Source organism: Hippoglossus hippoglossus, chromosome 9 (genome assembly GCF_009819705.1).
Source record: "Hippoglossus hippoglossus isolate fHipHip1 chromosome 9, fHipHip1.pri, whole genome shotgun sequence".
Taxonomy (NCBI): Eukaryota; Metazoa; Chordata; class Actinopteri; order Pleuronectiformes; family Pleuronectidae; genus Hippoglossus; species Hippoglossus hippoglossus.
In genome coordinates this window covers 8,570,295-8,592,711 of record NC_047159.1, presented here as the reverse complement: position 1 = coordinate 8,592,711, position 22,417 = coordinate 8,570,295, and the positions used below count along the sequence as shown (strand labels likewise).

Genomic DNA, 22,417 nt, shown 5'->3' with positions numbered 1-22,417 from the left:
CAGGCACACAGTGAGTTCTGTGTATTTAAATGAAAAGAGAGTTGAAACAAAACTTGAAATGCGTGATCCCTCACAGTACTGGAAACTGAAACTATGGCTGATACCAAGAATTATTTTCTGAGTTAATTAATCTGCCCATATTCTTTCTCCTTTAATAATTTAGTTCATATTTTCTTGTTACATATGCAAATGTCAGTTCATTATTTATCTTTTCTCCACCATGGGTTTTACTCCCTTTCTATTTTTCAACATCCCATTGTTTTTAGGTCACTGGTGCATGTTTCCCTATCATCTTATTCAGTATGTTTAGCCGCTTTCATGCAGACATCTTGATATATTGCTGCTTTCACTATGAAGCTTCCTTTAAAGAACATGTCCATATTGCCCCTGCTGTGTGTGTGATGTCAAATCGCATACTGGCTTTGTGGAATCAAAGGTTGTGACATGTAACACAATGGCATCTGTGTCCTGTCCCACCATGGCTCTCCCTTTTACACTGACATCGGTTTGACTCTATATGAATAAAAGCAGAACAACAATTCCCCAATGTTCATATTTTTTTATACAGACCGGTGAGGCGATGGAATAAAGGCGTAACATCCCTGCTTGAACAGCCCGAGTGAAAGTTGGAGTTTTGTCTCGAGTCTCTCATCTTTCCCCTTCCTTCAGATATCGCTCTCTCTCTGGGAGGCACACCTCAGGGTATCAAAACTTCTGATGTGGTCAGTTCAAATCCGTCTCAAAGACTCACTCTTACAGTCCAGGGGTTTCATTTATAAAACAGTGCGTAGGATTCATACTAAAAGTGTACGTACGCACAAAAGCCGTAAATGGCGTACGCCAAAGAAAATTCCGATTTATAAAACCGTGCGCACGCACACCTGAACGCAATGTTCGCTTTATAAATCACAGTCCACCTGAAAACGTTCGTACGTGGATCTGCCTCCAAATCCGCCCTCCTAGCCCACTTTCAACCATAAATGGTCAATGCAAAGCACGTCATGAATATTAAATTATCCTGCTGACCAATGGGTTTCCACCGTGAGTCCTGACGGATTCACGGCATCAAGCGATCAAAGATCACAGATCAATAGAATCTAGATCAGCTGATCAGACACTGCTGAACCCTCGCTTCCTCCTCATCCTTCCATTCGCATGCATCCATCACGCAGAATCACGCACCAGTGTCACGGCAGTATTTATTTATTTATTGGCACAGTCACGTTCACTGCAGTGATTTGATGATACCGAACAGTGTTAGAAGATATTATTAAAACCTATTAATGACTCGGCTCTGTAACTCCGCTGTTAAATGGAATCTAAATGTAATTTGCTGTAAGTTGTTTTATATATTTTTTAATTAAAAGGTTCGCGTGGAACAGATATGTCGCGCGAGCACAACTAAAGCTGTTGGTTTTAATGTAAATGATGAAGTGGATCAATAATCTGGCTTCAGTTCACCACCTCACATCTGCGTCGCCACTTTCCCGTCTCCAAAACGTTCGTACGCATGGGTCAGAGTTTGCGTGGAAATACGCAAATTTTCCCGTCAAGTTTGTATTTATAAATCCCAACGTCTGCGTGAGAAGTGGCGTACGCACGTTTCAGGCCCCGTTTTGTGCGTACGTAACGGCTATAAATGAGACCCCAGTTCTCTCTCTGAGCTCTGATCTATGATTCAAGCACCATGCCAAGACGCCAGTGTCATATTACACAAAACATAGGGGTCTATAGGGGCTGCGGTGCTGATGAAATGCAAAACACTGTGAGAAAAACTGAAGCCGTTGATAACCGACGGGTGCAGAACATTGGCCGTCAATGTGAATCACTTGGCGTCGGAGTCTTATTTCCCGAAATTCCGTGACAAAGAATTGTGTGAGTAGGACGGAAGGTATGCAAATATCCTGTTAGACACAAATATGGCGGACGGGTACAGACAGTGAGAAAGAGCTGGAGGATCGAGGCTAGACAGTGGACCAACTGAGCGCGAGTGTGAGATCGAGTGCAACAGAGTGACATAGAGGGTCTCCATCGGACATGTACCCATGCATGGCCACGAGAACACAGGGGCTTTGTGTGGAAGAATGTCGTTTTCATAACAGCGCATTTCTTTTGGGGGTGACCGCAAGCCAGCTTGGTCCATCTGCTGGGCCTTTGTCAAACTATCTCACATTCCAGTAGCAGAAAAGAGAGCGTGATTAGCATGCACCCCACACCTTGTGCCACCACCCCTCTTCTCCGCAAACTAAATGCCTGTGCGTCCACCCTCCCTCTCCACCTCCCACCCTTTCTCTCTCGTCATCCACTTCGCCCATATTCCTCTCTCTTAATAACTGGATCATGGGTGGTATAGAGGAGGGCCCATTGTATGTTGTTTTGGCTTTCACTGGTTCAAATCCTCTTCACAGAGTGGGAAGGAGGGAAGCGGGGGAGCCAGCAGGCACCTTCGGGCTGTGAAGGGAGCGTTGAGGCTCTGAATGGGCCGAGGGCATCGAGGGGCCCTCTGTGATGTGGTGGCATGAAATACAACAAGTCAGAGTTCACTCACCCCCGAGCTGAGGCAGGTTGTTCTTTTTGAAGGTTGAAACTTCTCGTTTCTACGTTCCCACCACATCTCCTTTTGTGGGATTGTGTGTTTTTGTGCGTGGTTGGGTCAGTGGGACATGTTTTCTCACATTTAGCACAAACTTGGTAGAAGGATGTGACATGGGTCAGGAGAACCCCTTTCAGTTTTGGTGTCGATTTGGATAAAGGGGCGGATCCCGGATTATTTGATCACTTCAACATTGCGTTTTTTTTCAACATTTTCACCCTCCTCCCAGGGAATAATTAATGGGTCTTCCCGAAAAAATAAGACTGATTCAGAGGACTGATATCTATGAGTAGCGTGATTGAATATAAGGGAACAAGGTATGAACTTCTCTAACTTTAAGTTTGAGTGCTTAATTTGTGCTCATGAATTAACAATGTGTGCAACTAACAGAAAATGCTAATTAATCACCAGGTTGTTTTAAATGCACAAAATCATCATCAATCTTTTTTCTTTTTATTCAAATGCGTCCATTTAAAGCATACAGTGGTTTATGAGTACTTGACTTCAGCAAAACTGGCCGGTAATACTGAAACAACATGTAACATAGCATCTCAAATGTATAAAGACAAGTACTAAAGTGACAAGAAGAAATGTGATACCATAGACAAAGACTGTTATGATACTATTTTAAAAAATGTGATTGCACTACAATTCCCTGTTGTTCTGGGCATCCTCGGTAACAGCCACCTACAACTTAAATTCCTGCTGTTACACTAACAGGAAACTAATTCAAGAGCTGTCAGACTCTGTGATTTTGGATAACTTACCGAAGCAGTTAAAAACTTTGGTGCAAGAAAATACTTTTTGTAATTTTCCTGGAAAGTCGTCACAACTTTTAATTCAGGTGATTATGATTCCTCGAGCGGCGAGCTTTGTTTCAGAGTGCGGACGTGGCTAGATGGCCCATAGTGCAGCGAGGAGAGGGATAGGAGGCGACCGTGTAATCCCCGTCATTAGTGGGTTTTAACAGGATTTGGTGCAGCTACAATAATGGCGACTCTAGTGGCCTCCGCTGCGAGACCCAAAGAGACCCGACAGGGAAGAACAGCGGCCACAGAGGCTCGACTGTTCCGGAGGACTCAACTGAGAGAAGGTAATCTGGATTTTTACTGTGTGTGCGTGTGTGTGTGTGTGTGTGTGTGTGTGTGTGTGTGTGTGTGTGTGTGTCTTTGTGAGCGCTAATGACAGCCACAAATTTCGGTCCCGAAACTCTCACACTCTCACACTGTCTCACTCTTCCACACTCACATTCTGTCTCTGGTTCCCATGCTTCCCAGTCTCATAGAGGGGTGTAAACAGAGTGTGGTTGGTGTTACCATGGTAAAGGCCGACTGTGGGCCAGGAATGGCGACTATGCCCTGCATGTGGAGAGACCTGGGGCATGCTTGCACACACACACACACACACACACACAGATGAAGAGATACAGAATGTATGTACTGTCCGCCTCATTCTCTTCATACGTCTCCTCCTCATGTCTTCTAACCGTAGCCTAACCTCGAAGGAAAATTCCTGTTTCATACAACCAGAGATTTATTTGCAAGGTTTTAGCCACCATTCCTTTTACATTGGACTCGTCATGTTCTTTTTTGAGACCATTACAGCGTTGCAAAAAAGAAGTCAGACGACGCAACAAAATAAACATCATGGAGATTTCACAGAAAAGACCAATTCTTGCTTAAAATTAAAATTAAAATGGTTTCCAAGATTTCCATTTCAAACATCCACACTCCTGGTTATACTTTGCACGTGCACATTATACTGCTTGAATAAGTGAGAAAAATATCCGCTCTCAAAGAGATCCAGTAACAAACAAATGGTTTCTAATGGTCTTCTTAGGACCCACAGCAATGAGTTTGATTCCTCCAAGGCAACAAAAAAGTCTTTGAACACATCTGTCTGATTTAAATGACAAGATTCTTCGATTAAATCCTTTGAATAGACACACACACACACACACACACACACACACACACACACACACACACACACACACACACACACACACACACACGCAGTGGAGAACAGTCACTTGCTGTGGTTGGAGCCAGTATCTCCTCCTGTAAGAAATGAAGCCATAAGTTGTCTGTGCCAGCAGCTTATTACTCACTACCCGTGGTTATGTATTGTTAGGTGACCTCTAACCGCTGTAATCATTTGGATGGTAGCAAAGGAGGATGTTGTAAACAGAGAAGTCCACATTCGAAGGATGGATAGTTCAACAAAACTTTTAAATCCAACAGTCTAGTCAATAATGTTTCTTTCAACTAAGACAATTCCACCACATTACCTGTATGTTAATTACTCTAGTCATGTCAATGACTAGAGTAATTAACTATAACCTACTATAACCTTAATGAGAGTACTTACTTTAACACAAACCACAATATCATCCTCAACTTAGCCAATTAGTTTCTGTGCCAAAAAACTTCCAAACTCTGCACACGCTATTGATGTAACCATGGCGACAAAGGTCCCGTACACCTGCTGCTGTATGGGCTCCATTTCCAAAGTTGTACTCATTAATCACATCAGAAGGAAGGGACAAATGACCTATATGGTCGTTCAGGTTGAAGGACTTGTTGGTTAGAGCTGCACACACCCACCCACACACACACACACCCACCCACCCACCCACCCACCCACCCACCCACACACACACACACACACACACACACACACACACACACACACACACACACACACACACACACACACACACACAAGGATGTCCATGCACACATAGATATTTTTTTACAGAGATCAGAATGATAAATCTCCCACTGCACTATGATGAATTCCCTCTGAATGCTGTGCATGGTGCTGCCTGAACATGAAATATGGGTCAGTGTGGAACCTCCTGTGTCCATCTCTCACTGCATCCAGAACACTTTATTGCTTTTAGTGAACGTGACCCTGCTGCTGAACACCTATGACATGCATGACAGCAGACACACATCAACCACCGAGGTTCTCCCTATTAATGTCCATTACCCGCACTTTAATATACATCCTGTCTTGGTAATCACGGATAATGCGTAACAAATTGCTACAATAAAAATGTATCAGACTGAATCTTGGTGCACGGCTGAATCCCATTGTTAATCACTATGATTTAACACATAAACACCTCTAGGTTGGATTCATAAATAACTTCATTTGTTTTAAAGAATGAGAGAAATCAACTAAGCTTTTTAAAGCTGAACAAACGTCTCTTTGTCGGAGCAGTCTGATATCTCATCAGGCTGACTGGCGCCTCGGGTAATGCGCCTGATGGAAACTGAGTCATGGAATAGGATTCAGAATATTAAGAAACTAAACCAGTCATGTACTGAATTCATAATTAACACTCAATAGGAGTCTAAGAGGTCGTACGATAATTTACGCGTATTGGAAAAGCCATATGACCTCATCAACAGAGGCCATTTTGTTCAGTCCCCGCACATATAATAGCAGAGACAGGGCTGTAAAAGGAGCAGCTGATTTCAGCAAATCAATACATTTCATTCAGGGCTCAAAACTTTGGATGAATTATCAATCACTGCATCTGTTGCTGAGTTCTACGACTGCCAACAACTTGACACTTTCCCTCTATGGATTAAGCCACTTTTGTCCATTTACAATTTCATCAGTTGCTGTGTTTGCATGCAGCTCACAGTTTAAAAATCTTGTGATTTTTATTGCCAGTGCCAAGGCGGGAGCCAAAGGGATTGAATGCACTGAGGAACGATTCAAAAAACAGCCTGAAACAGTGTTGGGCTTTGGACTGCATTCACAGTGGCCATCTGCAAGCTGCTCCGCACCAAGAACTGAGGCTGACTCGTCTAAAGGCATGATGGCAAAGCTGCATGATGCTGGCCCCAGAATAAACAAGTCGTTTGACGGGACGACCATCATTAAAGCGACTATTGATGTTGCTCAGTTTTTTTTCCTGCAGCGTTGTTGGTTGTTTCGTAGCAAAAGTCTTGCTGGGTTGGCCGGCGTTCACATTGATTTCTAAAGTGGTGATTGTCTCCACAGTTTGCATTAAACTGTTTGTCATTCAACTCTAACATGTCTTTATCGATATCCTCTTAGCGACCAGTGGATCTTTGTCCACAGGCCGTCGTCTTGTGTCCATTATATTGACTCCGACATTCTTCTCTGTGTCATGATCAATGGGGGTCATCCGGCGTGGTCTAATCTGAGGCGGCCATTCCAGTTATTCCGGGGTCAAATACCCTGCACACTTGTCAGAATTCCCGTCCGCTTCATGCAAGTTTGAGTGCAGACGCACCAGGTGAAAAAAGCAAACGCACACATAAACACGTGCATAACTCACTGCGGACACGATCATGAGCTGTAGCACCAACGCCCATGAGCACAGCAACACATGTTCACCATAACAAATGTATATCTATACATACACATACCCCCACCCCACATGGCACACTCAAGAAACCACTGTTAAATCCCCTCGACAACTGGTCAGCACACTAAACTGGGCAAACACGCACCTTCTGTCTTTCGCACACACACACACACTCACACACACACACACACACTCTCTTATTACACCCCTTTAATAAACCCTCTGTGTCCCCCATCCCCCAGGCCCCTGTCACCCCCTGTGGAGCAGGTGGGCGACAGGCAGACCAAAGCCTCCGGTGCCGCCCCCCCTCCCAAACTCACACACACATATACACGCACACACACACAACACACACAACACACACATGCTCTCTCTTTTACTCCGTTTCCTTTCTCATTCTCCCTGCACCTTGTTTTAATGACCACAGATATGTAACAAAGCTGTGCCACTTAAAGCAGCAGCGTCCCTCAGCCATTTAATTTGACATGCTTGGGAGGAAAACAAAAAAAAGACCCCCATTGTGGCTTTCAACAGTGTCCAATCAAGTCTGCCTCTCAATTAGCTCGATGGCAAACAGCAAGAACAAGTAGATACAGATCTTTTTTAACTAAGACTTTTTCATCGCCGCCCTTGACGTTATACTCCACAATAACACTTACACCTGCCCTGCCTGTTGATGCTTCAGGCGCGACCCTGACTGTTTCTGCAGAGCCACGAGGTGAAGCAACACAAACCGCTCTAAACTACTGATGAGAAGCGAGAAGACAAAATCAATGTCAGTTTTCTCTATGGCTCCAGATGGTGTAATTGAGGTATATCATCTCAGAAAGAGACACACAAAAATAGGTGAAAAGCAGACTGACGGATAGACTGAAAGCAATAAAGGAAGGTGACAGACATGGGGAAAGAGCGAGCCAGACAAAGAAAGTCAAGAGTTTTAAAGATCGATGTGCGAGGGCAACTGGTCTGCCAGCCAATAAAGAACCTAAACTTCTCTTCTCCTCCTGTTTTGTGATTTATCGACAACATTAAGGATGGATTAAGGATTAAGGTGGATTAAGGTTGTTTGGATGTTGCGCTAAAACCCAAAATATTGATTACATCAAGTTGTCTTTTTTCTAAATAACAGGAAATGTTTTTCATTGAGAAAACGTTTTCAGTTATTTATTTGTTTAATTCATCTTTAGTTTTCATTTGAGTAAGTGTGAGTGGCAATGTGTGTTTGTGTGAGTCCGTTTGTCTGCCTGGATGTTTGAAAAGCAGGACACAAGTCTGCAGAGACATTGTTTGAGGCTAACGGGTTTTGGCAGATGGCGAGATGAAAATAGCAAACAACACTGAGGTAATAGGAGAAAAAGTCCACTTGAAAAAGTCCAGTCTCAAGATTCTCTCTGAATTGGTCCCTGCTGATTCGTCAAACTTTAAAAGAAAACAGCACAGCAGGGCTCAACAGTTCAGTTCGATAGCCAGACTGCTGGGGATCTCACAGCCTTCAGCCGTTATCGAGTTAAAAAGGATCACATGTTAACACTCCCCGACTGGCAGCAATTGATGAGAATCATTCATAGCTGAAAATCAACTTCAGTCAGCAGCTGCAATATGAGAAGGGGTGATGTGGTGAAGGGTTCGATAATCCTGGTAGAGAATTAGAGGCCTGCTCAGTTTGATTGCACGTTTATTCCACAAAGAAATGTGGTGAAACTTGCAGTAATTTAAAGTGTCTTCTTGAATTTGTCTGAAATAGCAACACTATCTGAGGATCTCCTGAGAACATGTTTAAACTAGAATTACCGCTTCGCTGTTGTATGCCTCCACCAACCAAAGCAATTTCAGTCTACATCATTTTATTCTGTCAGACCCATATGAGGTCACTGTGACCTTTGACCACTGAAATCTAATCGGTTCATTCCTGAAAGGTGGTCTTGAGATATCATGTTCAAGAGGCCAGAAACATGATTTGTGATCCCACTGTGACCTTCACCTTTGACCACCCAAATGTGAATTTGCTATTTTAGCCAATTTTAAAAGGATTATTTTGAGGCGTTGTTCAGTTTAAAAGTTCACAAGGGTTTTGTGAGGTCACAGTGACTTTGACTGACAAATTTGAATCTGGTCATCTTAAAGTCCAACTAAGCGTTTGTTGAAAATCTGAAGAAAACTCTACAGGTGTTTCTGATATTTTTTGTTCACAAGACTGAAATCATGTTTTTTGAGGTCACTTGACTTGACCTTTGGCCACCAAAATGTAATGACTTCATCTTAGAGTCAAAGCGAACATTTATACCAAATGCTAAGAAATTCCCTCTAAGCACTCTTGAGATATCTTGTTCACAAGAATGGGACGGACAACCCAAAAACCTAATGCCTCCATTGGCTGTTTCCGGCGCGGAGGCATACAAATCTGACCACACAGCTTTTATCACTTACCTGGCAGCAATGTATATCGTCCTGTTCATGATCATGATGAGCTGGATGTCCAGTTTGTGCCGCTGTGTGTTGTTCCTGCCAGGTTTGTGGCCTACAAATGCTGGATACTGCTTTGTGTCTGCAAGGAAAAGACAAAAAAAATTATTCCAGTTTACATAACTAATTAATAAATTAAGGATTTGGGAATTCCTAAATTTGAAAGCTTATGTCAGGAGTCTAACAGGTTTTAGGCCAAATGTCGGCCTATGTATCTTATAGCTGGATGAGAAAAACGCTGCCACAATGGTTGGCTGAGCTCCTCCTATGATCATAAATTGCTGGCTAAAAATGTGCCGCATTGTACTATGCAGTCGCTCTATTGTCCGTGGCTTTGGCTGAAAGTGCTTGGTTTGAACAAATAGTCTGATAGGGGAGCGGGCCGTTGTGAGGGCGGCTGGCGTTTGTTTCAAGCTGTCCTGGCCGCGAGATACAGCAAATACGCCCGGAGAGGCTAGAACGGGACGGGACAGAGGGAGAGAAACAATGACTATATCTTTATAGCCTGCCACGGCATTACCACTATCACACACAGAATTAGGATTCCAACAGAAAAACAGCAGATTACTCTTTGATGTGGGGTGGGCTCTGTTTCAAATGCCGGTTTAAATCCTTCAGTTTAGAGTGTGTGGATGGCCAATCCTCGGCCACCAAATTACACTCCATTCCCTCAAAATGCATTCAGTGTGGGAGGAGGTGGGGGTGGCGGAGGAGGCAGGGGTCGAGAGGAGGAGTGGAGGAGCGAAAGGACAGAACAAGAGACCAAGATACATAGAGGAGGGTTTTGTGAAAAGGAGAAGAGGGAAGAGAAGTGCAGGAGAGGGAGCGAAGGGGGACTTGTGATGAGAGGAGGGACCACGCACATCAAGAAAGAAAGAGAGGAAGAGCATATACTTACAGTTGCCGTGTGAGATGCTAATGGGCTCGCTGTCTTCGGGGAAGCCCGCCCCGGCTATTTGCAGTAGCGTGAAGTAGAGTAACAAGGCCTCTGACCTCATGGTCGCACCAACACTGCTGCTGCCGCTGCTGCTGGTCCTCTGCTACAGATTTTCCTCAGCCTGTGTTAAGTACGACGAGAGCGGGAGACAAGGCGGAGAGGGAGGTAATGGAGAGGGATGATGGGGAAGAAATGGGAAAGAAAAAAAAAGAGAGAAAGTTTATCAAACAAATCGGTTTTCACCTGACTGCATCTTCGATTATTTTCCCTTCTCAGTTTCTGCCTTCATTGTGTGAAACCAAGAAATTGCAAAAGCCAGGAGGGAAAGAGAGGAGGGATAGAAAAAGGAAGGAGTTAGCCGAACAAGTTCAAGTCCACCTAAATTGGCTGTTAGTGCATTTTGCAGATTGCACAGCTAATTGCAATCTGTCGGAGATATATTTATATGCATTTTTGATGACTCAAGTGAGCTGTGTTGTAAAGCGAAACAGAATTAATTGGATTAGGTAGGTAATATGCGTCATAGATCAATGTCAGGCAGAGAGGATCTCTGTGCTCCTGTCTCTCTCCCTGTGTGACAGTGGGAGGGCTCTTGTTGAGATTAACCTGCTGTAAAGTAGGGGCAGTACCTGGGGATGGGGCTGGATGGTGGGCCAGCTAATTTATTTCCCACTTGTCAGTCTCCTTTATATGGACAGAAATCCCCCATGCCAACGCCTACATGCTGATGACCACTACATAAAAACACACTATTTAAGATTCACCTGGAGGCTTTCCTTCCTCTACTCTTCATCAAATTAAAGGTTATCTTAAAGGTTATATAGCCTATATATACAATCCATTAATAAAGCAGCCAACAGCAATTTTTTTGTGTAAAGATATACTGGAGTATTGGCAACCTGAGAGAGATAATGAAATTAAAGTGAAACCATGTGATCCAGGTTTCTCCGTTGCTTGTTCTGGAAGCAAAAGGCTGCACCTAGCTTTTATACAGTTGAAGGGCTACACACAGCAATACCAACCATGCTAACCGTTCTAACAAGCTGCAACGGTGCATTCACATGCTCCTCAAAAGGTCCGATTTGCCGAGCTGTGACTTTGTGTGTTCATGTGCTTTGAAGTTGGAATGTGGAAAAAACATGGACACTGTTCAAAATGTGTAGTTATGGGTTGGAGCATTTTAAACAACACGATGACACCTCTTTATATATTTGCATTATTACGAAGAGCAAAGAAAAAGGATCAGATGTGACTTAGTCATGGAAATGTCTGTGTGTACTTTGATCTCACTCAGCATAATTGTGATGACTGTCCATTGCCTGTTTTTCTTTTTTACCTTTAAATCCTGGAAAACACGATGTCCTCAACAAGGTTATTTTCTAGTGTTGTGTTTTCCTACAGAAGTGGATTTTATAGCAGATGCCCCAAATTGTGTTGATCCAATGTTTTCATTGCACAGACCGTGGCAACTGAGCTTTCCCTTCTGCAGTTTGTGGCAACAAATTACTCCCATAAATCACCCAAGACAATTATTGCGTCTGTAATCTAATCAAGAATAAAGCATTTCATTTGCATAAAACACCTTTTTTTTCTGTCTATCCAAAGCTGAAGGGGTGAGATGTTGCTGGGTAGATCGAGCCGGGAGTGGGGGATGCTTCAGGGATGAAGAATTGAATAAAATAGTCTATTTCATTTTCTCCAGTCTGATAAAAAGTTGTTTATCCCACACTGTATTCTCATTCGCTATTGTACGTCCGATGTGGAACGAACAGGGGGGAGGAAGGAGGGGGAAAGAGAGAGAGAGAGAGAGGGAATTACTTTCTCTTTTCTTTGTCATGTCTCTCTCCCTCTCTCTCTCTCTCTCTCTCTCTCTCTCTCTCTCTCTCTCTCTCTCTCTCTCTCTCTCTCTCTCTCCCTCTCTCTCTCTCCCTCTCTGTCTCCATGCTCCTGTGAATCTCATTCAGGAGAGGAATGAAAACACTATTCACTGGGAGAATCACTTTAACACTGAGGAGAATACCAATACTAAAGCCTGGATACGACCTTGATCTCACAAGCCGTCTCTGTTCCCCTCCCTGCTTCCTCCCTCCTTGGCTTATTCCTCTCATACCGAACTCTATGTTTTTTGAAAAGGAAAAATACCAAAATGGATTTTCCCCCCCGCACTCTCACCTTTATCACACAGCAAAGGTTGACTGAGCTGCACTCGCACCAAGAAATTCCAACGGTGTTCAGATTGTAAATGAAAAAAAATTCTGCTCCCTACATACAGTACAGCAAACCACTGTGGAGGGCTGAAATATTATTCTGCTGAACCTTGACCCGGAAGTCCTCCAGTAATTGACTGATTGATGAGCAGGAAGTGGCACGAGGCAGAGAGGTGAGCCCTGAAGGAGCTAACACGGTGAATGACGGATGGAGGTTGTACTGAGCAAAGAAAGCGAGATGTGGTTTCGCTCTAACCTGGAGTCAAATAAATGGCAATAACTTTGAAATGACATTTTTAGAGAGAGCTTACCCACAGTATGTCAGAATCAAATGAGAAACTGCAATAGCTGCTTCTTCCATCTGTATGTAGATGATGTGCTGTTATTACCCTTCGCTGAGGAGGATATGTTTTCATCTGGGTTTGTTTGTTTGTGAGCAGAATTACTGAAAAACTGCTGTTGAGATTACCGCGAAACTTGGTGAAAGGATGTGGTATGGGTCAGGGAAGAACCCATTCATTTTGATAGAATTTTGGAATAATGTAGGTGAAGAAAATCAGGCACATTTAAGGTACTAATATTTATGAGTGTGCAGTATTCGTCGCGGCTTGATAAAATTGAAGGGGACTGTCGGGCCTTGGCGGACATATGTGTTCTACTAATGTCTATTCTAGTTATTTGTTGAAAGTATCCTCAGGTGTTTAATCATACTCCAGATGTTTATCCTGCATGTGTCTAGAATCAGTGGCTTCTGAAGGCAACGCACATCCTCCATCTATACAACAGGTTGCTGAAATCTGTGAGTCAGACCATCTCACACTGCCTCCTGTGATACACAAAATAAATTGAGCACAGAATTGCTTAAGTGAAACCCCTAAACCTTCCGGTGGCCCTTTCATTACCAGCTGCCACATGTGAGCAACAGGAGGGAACGAGGCACAGTCTGTCTTTACCGAATTACGCTCGTTTTATGGAGGAGCAAATTGCTTCCTTGTGAGTGTGTGTTGCTTTCAGAACAAAACAAGATGTGTACACACGCACACACACACTGACACACACACTCACACTCTAAGAACATAATAATCCAGGTATCCAGGCTTAAAACATGTCTTTAAACTCCAGCAATAAATTATCCACTTCCACACAAACACAGGTGGAAATGTGTGGATTTCCTTTCTCATAATAACTCTCCTTGAAAAACAACCAAAGAGAAGACATATAGAGAAATAACCTTTTGAGAACCGTAGCTGCTATTTCCTCACACCCCCCACACACTCTCAGTGATAAAGTAGGTGGTTGTGCATGCGTGCGTTCATACATGCATGTGTGTGTTTGCGTGTTTGGAGCAGAAGGAGGAGAGAGGGTAGAGTTAATCAAGCTAGATGCTGGCATGGGGCCGCCAGCAGGTAATAAAAACACACGGACCCCCGCCCCAGAATCCCTCTGCATGTGTCCTACCATCTTATGAATATCGTATCCGTGCAAGAAGAAAATACACTCTGCTAGAAAAAGAGAAAGAACCTGAACTCAAACTATATCATAGATTCATTCAACCCGAAGCAGACAAACAATCTCGAACACACGTCAACTTTCTTTCCTAAGACTGAGCAGCCTCAAGGGGCCCGCCGACCCAAAGTGCATTAGCTTCAACAATAAACATATTATCAGGCCTAATGATGTCATTACTTAGCCGTTGGTGCTCGGAGCTAAATAACAGACATTTGTTAAAGTGACAAGGTCAGCCACAGTGGGCTTCAGGTGAGGACAAGGAAGGAAGTGTTACCTAACATGTGGCCACACGTTTAGTTTACGAGCACAAACTAACCGAACAGCAGCCCAGACGCACATGCTAATGCTTGGTTGGGCACATTTTCCCAAACACACAGCTAGTAAATCTCTACAAAGTCCCAGCTATTCATTTCCTGTAGGCCCCCCGCTGTGCCAGCCATCAAACCGTGCAATGAAGTGCAAGACTAACATTTGATTAAATCAGAGTAGACCTGTTGATGAGAGACAAACCACAGTATCTGTTGTTTCAGCTAAGTGCCCGAAAACAGCATATGTTTACACTCTAGTGGCAAAGCCTCAATCCTTCAGGAGAGAAGTTAGTGTGGTGTCAGTACCGAAGGAGACGCTGCTCAGGGTGGATGGACAGGTCAACAATAAGTCAGACTTTAATATGTTCATTCATTCAGTCATTCATTTTTATCTATTTCGAACATGTGAATTAAAAACAAAGAGAAATTATACAAACAAATGAAAGAATAAATAAACAGAAAAAAGTATTATTTACAAACAGTGATCAGGAAAAAAAAACACTTGATGATTTAATCTACATAATCGAAAAGGAGTGAGAAGAAGTACAAACTTAACTTGTTGGTTTCTTTAACCATCATATGGCGGTTTCATTAACCTTAAGTGGTTCTTAATAATATAACCGTGATGTCGAAGGTCCTCTAACCTTAATGTTATACTACACCAAACCCAAACCATGTTTTTTACGTCTCCCTAACTATGTTGTTGTTGTGCCTAGACCTAACCAAGCCTTAACCACAGTGGTGTAAAATCAGATAATTCCTATTTACATCATTCTGGAGGACCTGCTGTTTGTTTGTTCTATCAAACCATTGGTCTGTAATCAACAGGTAACATATTTTGAATGGCTGCAATGTATATAAGTGGCACATCTGTGTAGAATTGCTGACCTGTGTGTTAAGGACATAAACAAGGTCTTATACGTTGTGCCACATAATCAAATTCAGTATTGAAAATGATGTATTTAAACATGTCATTGCCAGACGCTGTAAGAAAGTGGATCATAGACTAGTCAGGAGGAAAGAGCAGCTATTGTAAATGCTGTGTGACAGCAGTGCACCTTACATGTGTTTATATTTGGCAGTCTGGGTAATGTCCACAGATTGGTGCTGAAGGTTTTACAGATGACAGGAATGTCTAAGAGATGGGGCGGCTTACTGGCAATGTGCTGTTACATATCTGTGTGTATTTGTAGCCCGTCACCACATTGGGTGGAGGGGCTGTTATTTTTATCTTTAATTGAAATGATGTCACAGAGGATGCACGTAGAATGCACCATACAATTTTGGTGCATGACGTCTCATGAGGAAACATGACTTTCCCTGCTGCTCATGGCCTCAGACCTCACACCTTCCCCATGAAACTATTGCTTCAAAAAGTAGTGGAGAGTAAGGGAAAAGCTCAAAACCCGTACGAATAAAATCAGAAGTAACTGCACGCCTCCATTCTTCAAGAGATAAATCATCCATTTAAACATGAGTAAAAAATCTGTTAAAAGAGTGAAGCGAGAAGAGTAGTTTGTCTGTTTGTTGATTTTCCAGTTGCTTTTCATGGTCGCTGGAACTGAATAAAAGCCAAAGTGAATTTACAGGCTCATGAATGACAGCGGGGTAATTCCAGCAACTTCAGAAGTTTCTACTGCGTGTGACAATCTCACAGCACTACAGAGCAGAGGCAGACCTTACACACAAGTGTGAACACAGCTCCCCCAGCACCGGACCACAATAAAACTACACAACTCAGCCACATAAATACCATATCGCTTAAACCCAACAGAGCTTCAGACCACACCTGTTCCCGGGAACGCTGGAGGAAATGGTGTTCGGGGGTGAGGTGTGAAAGAAAGAAGAGGAGACGACCAAACACAGGGGGTTGGACAGACAGCCAGGTGAGAATAATTCATTGATCCACCATATGGGGATAAAAAACTGGAACATGTCCAACCACCTCGGGCTCCCAAATTGGGAGGATACCTTGGCAGGTGTTTACACTTGTCAGCCCTGGCCTGATAAATCAGAGGGAGAAGACAGGAGGAGCTGTCTGCCGCAACCCAGGAGGCCACGATAAGAGGCGAGAACGGAGAGGGAGCGAGAGGGAGGAACCTGCCTGTCTTTCTGAGAGCAAGAGCCAAACTGGCATCCAATACAAAGACACACACACACACACACACACACACACATGCACACTACCACAAATAGTCCTCGAGCCATCAAGTAGCATTCTGGTGTTATCCTTTTTCCTCCCCTGTTTTTCTACCCTTGTGCTGTTTTCAAATGAATATGGGTATGGAGGTAATCCATCATGGTTTGATTATTAAAAGACAATGAAGTGGACATGAATGAGGCACCCTGTCGCTGTTGGCCCTTTATTGAAACAGAAACCCAAACGCAAGAACGTCCCCCCCCCCTCTTTAAAGAGGTGACGGATTGATTCTGGAAGCCGGCCAAAGACGTCTCAAAGAGAAGGGGCACAGAAGAACGGCCATGAAACAGAAGCACAGCGTCGACTTGGAATAACGGCGACCTAACAAAGACATTCAGCGAGGAAAGATAAGCTGCTATCTTTACCACTTTGCCTCCGTGATCTAGGAGCCATTATGCCTGGATATGCCTCTGTGCTTCTTAATCATTAAAAACAATTATCTGTCGGACATCCTTTTTTTAATGTACTGAGGTCACTCTTTGTCGAAAAATACGATAGGTTCAGAAAGAAGGGGAGTAAAAAGTAAAAGTCTAAAAAGAAGAGGAGAGCATAGGAAAAGATAGCAAAGGGGAGGAGGACGGCAGTTTGCGTCTGAGGATGATCCAAAGTAAAGTGACATCACACTGCCACCAGCAGAAATCAATGGAGGGGAAAGATGAGAGGAGATAACTACCTACAACTCACTACAAGGTTTCTTAAAGTAGGTCAAGAAGAGTTGGAGCTGATACGAGGGCTCAAAATTAATCGGGAAAAACCTTTGACAGCTGAAGGTTTAGCCTTATGCAAAAATATGTTACACAAAGTTAGATAATTGCCCAGAAAAGATGTCAAAGTCTGGATATTTAACACGAGAAAAAATAATACACTGAATAACTGGGTAATATCATCCGAACTTCTCTTCTTGATGCTTAGGTTATCTCACCCTCTCACTTTCTATCCATGCTAGGACTTTGGTCGAGACTGAAATAGAACTATTGGATGGATTGCCTTAAAATATCGGACAGATATTAACCATGGTGCCAGCGGTGGTGTATCCCAAGATCCTCCACTATGAAGTTGATTAGTGACCAGGGGGATGGATTACCATAAAATTAGGTACAGATGTTATGTTTCACCCACGGGATGAATCGTAATCTTGGCAAAAGATTCCTCTAGTGCCACCATCAGGTAGAAAGTCCCAAGGCTATGTAGGCTGTAGAGGTTTGAGCCTTTTACAGACATATCAGCGTTTATGTTTGCTGATGAAACAAACTTTTGTTTTACTGAATAGACAATGCAGAAAAGATGTGCATTTATTTCTACCTTTTACTAAACATTTGGTTGTAGTTGTGTATTTCTGTTTTCTTTATTTATAGTTATAATAACAATTTATTTTAAATGTTTTACCACCTAATATCACTCGTAGTGGCCCCCACACAACCACATCGGTCTGGCTATAGTTAGCGCTGTTGTGTTACGAGTCACACGTCTGATTCAAGTCCACCAACATGCTATTTAAAGCGTTAGGCGACTATCACCTCTATGGTCCCTCACCTCTGAGAGACTTAATGAAGACATTTATTATGGTATCACCATCATTCCTCCGTTTCTCTGTTCTTAACCTTTTTCACTTCTCTTCATCTCCTTCAGAACGGCAGCAAAAAAAGTGCAGGCTGCTTCTTTGTCTGGAAAAATAATTTATGTATCAAAACAAGCCCCCCACAAAGTGACACACACACACACACACACACACACACACAAAGCCCAACTAACTTCACACATGCATTGCTTAAAAGATTGACCCCCCCCCCCCCGAAAAAGAACAAGGTTTCACATTTAAATATCAGAACCTTTTGCAGGCCTGTCAGTCATTGGCAGCGAAGATACAAGCGGGGCGACTTAATCAATTTGGGAGCAGATGACACGGAGCTGTGTGGGGAAAGCAGACAAAACTACTGCTGATAAGAACATGCTTGGCTGCACATGGCCTTCTTTTTTGATCCAATTATCTCTTTGGTCTGATGGTACTCCGTCCGCCTTTCTGAATGTTTGACATCACCCTGTTTATCCGTTTACTTTTTCTATCCCGTGCATTTCTGAGTAAAAGATCACCGCGCCTGACCCCGGTCAAAAGAGCAAGAGCGGCTGAGAGATACCGAGACTCCGTGTTTCTCCTGAGGTGCAGCGGGGAACGAATAGTGGTAAAAAAAACATTAGAATGTCACTGAGCTAAATGCCACATTAACTCCGCAGAGGGAGAGATGCTGGAATGACTGAAGCACAGCGCCCCGTGGAGCAGCGATGGGGGCGTTGAGACTGTCACACAGCATAATGCACATTTTACTTGGGAACTCACTTTGTGAAGGCTGACTGCGGGATGCCTTCAGGTGTTGCTGCAGCATGCCATGCTAAGCTTAAGTCATGATAAAGACTTCCAACCTGTTTGGTTGGTGAGGCGAGTGATCCTTTAAATTTGGCTGCCTGGGGTTGAAAGCATGCGACAATATGTTGAGAAATGTGTGTCCCTTACAGGCGGAACTAAACGCAGGAGCAGATAAGACTTCAAGGAAGGGGTTAAGCTCACACTGTTCAGGCTCTCATCCTCAATAAACATCAGCAGGGAAAAGCATAACAGGGAAATCCATTTGTGTGGATAAGTATTTCCAACTCCAAAAATGCATGAGGCCCAAAATGATTTTTTATGCGATTTCTAGAAGAGAAAAAAAGAACGGGGAGAGAGAAAAGCTTGATAGACTTGCAGAAATCCCTGCATAAGTTCTTTGAGTCACGGCAGAAATTAGTTTGGGTATTTAGAGGAGTATGGGAGAAGCAGCTGAGGGACACTGTGTTCCTGGGGTAGTTTTCCTCACAAATAAAAGAGGAGGAGCAATCAATAAAACAATAGCTGTAATTCTGGCCAGAGAGCTGGATAGCTACAAACCCTTTTCCTCAACAGGCCTGGGCTGTAAATGAGAAAAGTCTCAGAGTCAATATTCAACGGCGGCTCACTAAGTGGTTTTATTATGGATATAACAGACTCAAGGAGATTTGTGGGAAAAGAAATGAGAATTTTCATCCTTGCTGGGCCTTGACTAAATAGACATAAAGTTATAATCAATGTGGCATGTATATATGTATGTAGAACGTCATGGAAATCTGCTGTATCTACAACCAACATGACCCCTGTTCTTGGAGGCCTTGACAATAAAGTAGTGCATGTGTTTATATATGCAGACACACACAGAGTACATATATATATATTTTCCATTCCATGTGAACCGAGAAGCGCTTTAACATTCAACTCCCGCGGCTGTTTTATTGTTGTGTTCCTTCCCTGTCGCCGCAACTGAACTGGAAAAGCAGACGCAGGAAATGAGCGGATGGCCTGAAGGGACTGAATGTGAGGTGTGATGGTTTTCTGTGGTTGCATCCATCTGGTGCAGTTTTCACATCTCACCATCTCCATAATAGGTGCGCTTCAGAGTTTTACACGGCGTGACACTATCTCTATTTGTGCCTCGACGTGTACCTATAATGCACTGCAATCTCTGCTGCTGTCCATTGCGACATGATGAGCTCTGCCACCTTTTTCTGACAATCCATCAACTGTGCGTTTTCAGCAACACCCACTGAGACCCATGTTATCATCAGTTGTACATCCTCGTGACCAACGGGAAAAAAATAAATACCATTAGAAATTTAATTGTCCGTTGTAAATAAAGCTGCCAGATAACTCGAGACACCGTGTGCATCTGTTTCACTAATAAAGTCTGCAAATGCATGATTTCATTTGATGGTTTGCCTTCACAGAGAATCATTCCAGCTCCGTTAATAGCATTTTGTTATTGAGCTCCCAGTTTATTTGATGCAGGTTCCATTATGCTAAGTGATTGAGCCGGCGTCCTCGCTGATAACTGGGTAGCTGACCTTCCGTTCCACAGCAACATGCCTATCAGATCTGACTGAGCATGATGCTAATCTCTATTAAGGTGATGTGCAGGCTATGGATCGGGGGGGAGAGCAGAGCACAACACCCGCACAAACTTTCTTGGTCTTGCTCCTTATTTGTCTCTTTATTCACTTTATACCAACCATCTTGTTTAGTTACATCGCAGTTTCTCCTCCTCTTTGTTTGCCTTTCCTTTCTTTCCTTCTCTCACGTTCCCCCGCCCTCCCTGCAACACATACATCTTCAGAATACAAGCCTCGTACCACACACTCTGTTTCTCTCCATTTTCCTCTATGACAGGAAACATATATTTATAATGGCTTATGAAATAAACTAAACACAATTACGTTCTGTGCTAGCCCGTGATATTGTGATGCTGATAACAGAGTATCTTGTTTTCTGTTAGTGCATCATATCCAATAGCATTATGAATCATCTCCGATAATCCAGGACATTCAATCCAACTGCTGCATGAGGCCACAGTCGCTGACTGACAACACATTATACCAGCGTAGTTATTGTATTGCCAATGTACAAAATGAATCTGTCTGAATGTCGTTATCTCCACAGACCATATTGTGGGAGGGATGCAGCGCACATCCAGCTCCAAACTAATGAAAGAAATGACAATGCTTAGGAAGGCAGATCATGGAGAGGCCCCCCCCGCCAGCGTGCAAAATAAAATGTGCGAAAAGAAAATGTATTACACGGTGCGGTACAACCAGCTGCAAATAAATGTTGTCGGTCTGCGGCTGAGTGGTCATTACCATTACTGTTATGTCCAAGACGAGGAAACGCAACACAATAAGTCCAATGATTAACTCTGACTTTTAAAACTCACGCTTGTGTTTTGGTTCAGCTGCTGATACATTACACTGGGGGAGGATAGAGGGGGAAATGAGAGACATTAAGAAACTTAAGATATGAAAGAGAAGAGATTTAAAGACTAGGATGTGTTCGGAGAAATACAACAAAAGTGATAAAAGCAAGTAGTCCTTCAGGAAACCAATGTCTCTGTCTCTAAATCCTATAAGAACCAAGCCAATCCGAGCAATTACACCACATACAACTGACTAGCATCAGTGAGATTCTTCTCAAGACAACAGCAATACATGACGAGCTACAGTATTAGCAATAATAACTGTATTTATACAGCACCTTTCAAAACAATACTGTGCTTTTTTAATAAGATGATGCAAGTAATAAAATCCATAAGAGAACATTTTACAAGATAAATTAGGAATATGCCAGAGAATATAAAGGTTTAAAAAAAGTCTGGAGAAAAAAAAGGACATTATTTTTGTCAAGTCAAAGGTGTTGTTTGCTTCACTGTCTTCAAAAGCCATCAAATATTTTTTTGCCAAAAAGGTTCTATTTCTAATCCTAAATGTCCAACCTTTGCAAGTCCACAGTTTATGATGTTAACATGTCCCTGACCTGTGTTACGATCAAGTCGTGCTCAAACAAAAGTCATAAAGAAATAAAATCTCTACGCAACTACAAAGGCCACTTAGTGATTTAGGCCAATTATCCATTAACAATTAGCTATGAGCCTACAAACACAATCCTTTTAGGTTTGGACGTAACTGGGGCTGGATTATGAGTTAACCTCGGTTAACTCGAGATGTGTTTATGTGCATGTAGCACGTTGGACTCGTTTGACATGGCAACAGGTCCGAACATAGATACTTCTTTAACGTCAAGCAAAGTCGTAAAACTGAGAGCGTCTGCATGACAGGCACTGAAGTGTAAGTTCATAAACACTGAGTGCCAGGTCCACGTAATGAGCTGTATGAATGCCGGAGCCACAGGAGAGGTGCATTCTTTATAATGAGACCACAAAATCAATACGGAGAAGCTGCTCGGCTGCACCACAAGTTAATTTATGCAGCAGAGTAAAAGACAGCCCCGGGATAAAAGT

General features: G+C 43.1%; 1 protein-coding gene across 3 annotated transcripts in view; it reads right to left on the bottom strand.

The window, feature by feature from the left end:
- sema6a (sema domain, transmembrane domain (TM), and cytoplasmic domain, (semaphorin) 6A) overlaps window positions 1-22,417 on the bottom strand; it is a 108,258-nt gene that overhangs the window by 52,014 nt on the left and 33,827 nt on the right. For all 3 annotated transcript variants that reach the window (XR_004614885.1, XM_034595066.1, XM_034595067.1), the window contains exons 2-3: window positions 10,306-10,465; window positions 9,372-9,489 (exon numbers count right to left, since the gene is read on the bottom strand). Coding sequence is in view for 2 of the 3 variants with exons in the window: in XM_034595066.1 (XP_034450957.1) it covers window positions 9,372-9,489; window positions 10,306-10,405 (218 nt within the window). In the remaining variant the exon portion in view is untranslated. The remainder of the gene's footprint in view (window positions 1-9,371; window positions 9,490-10,305; window positions 10,466-22,417) is intronic.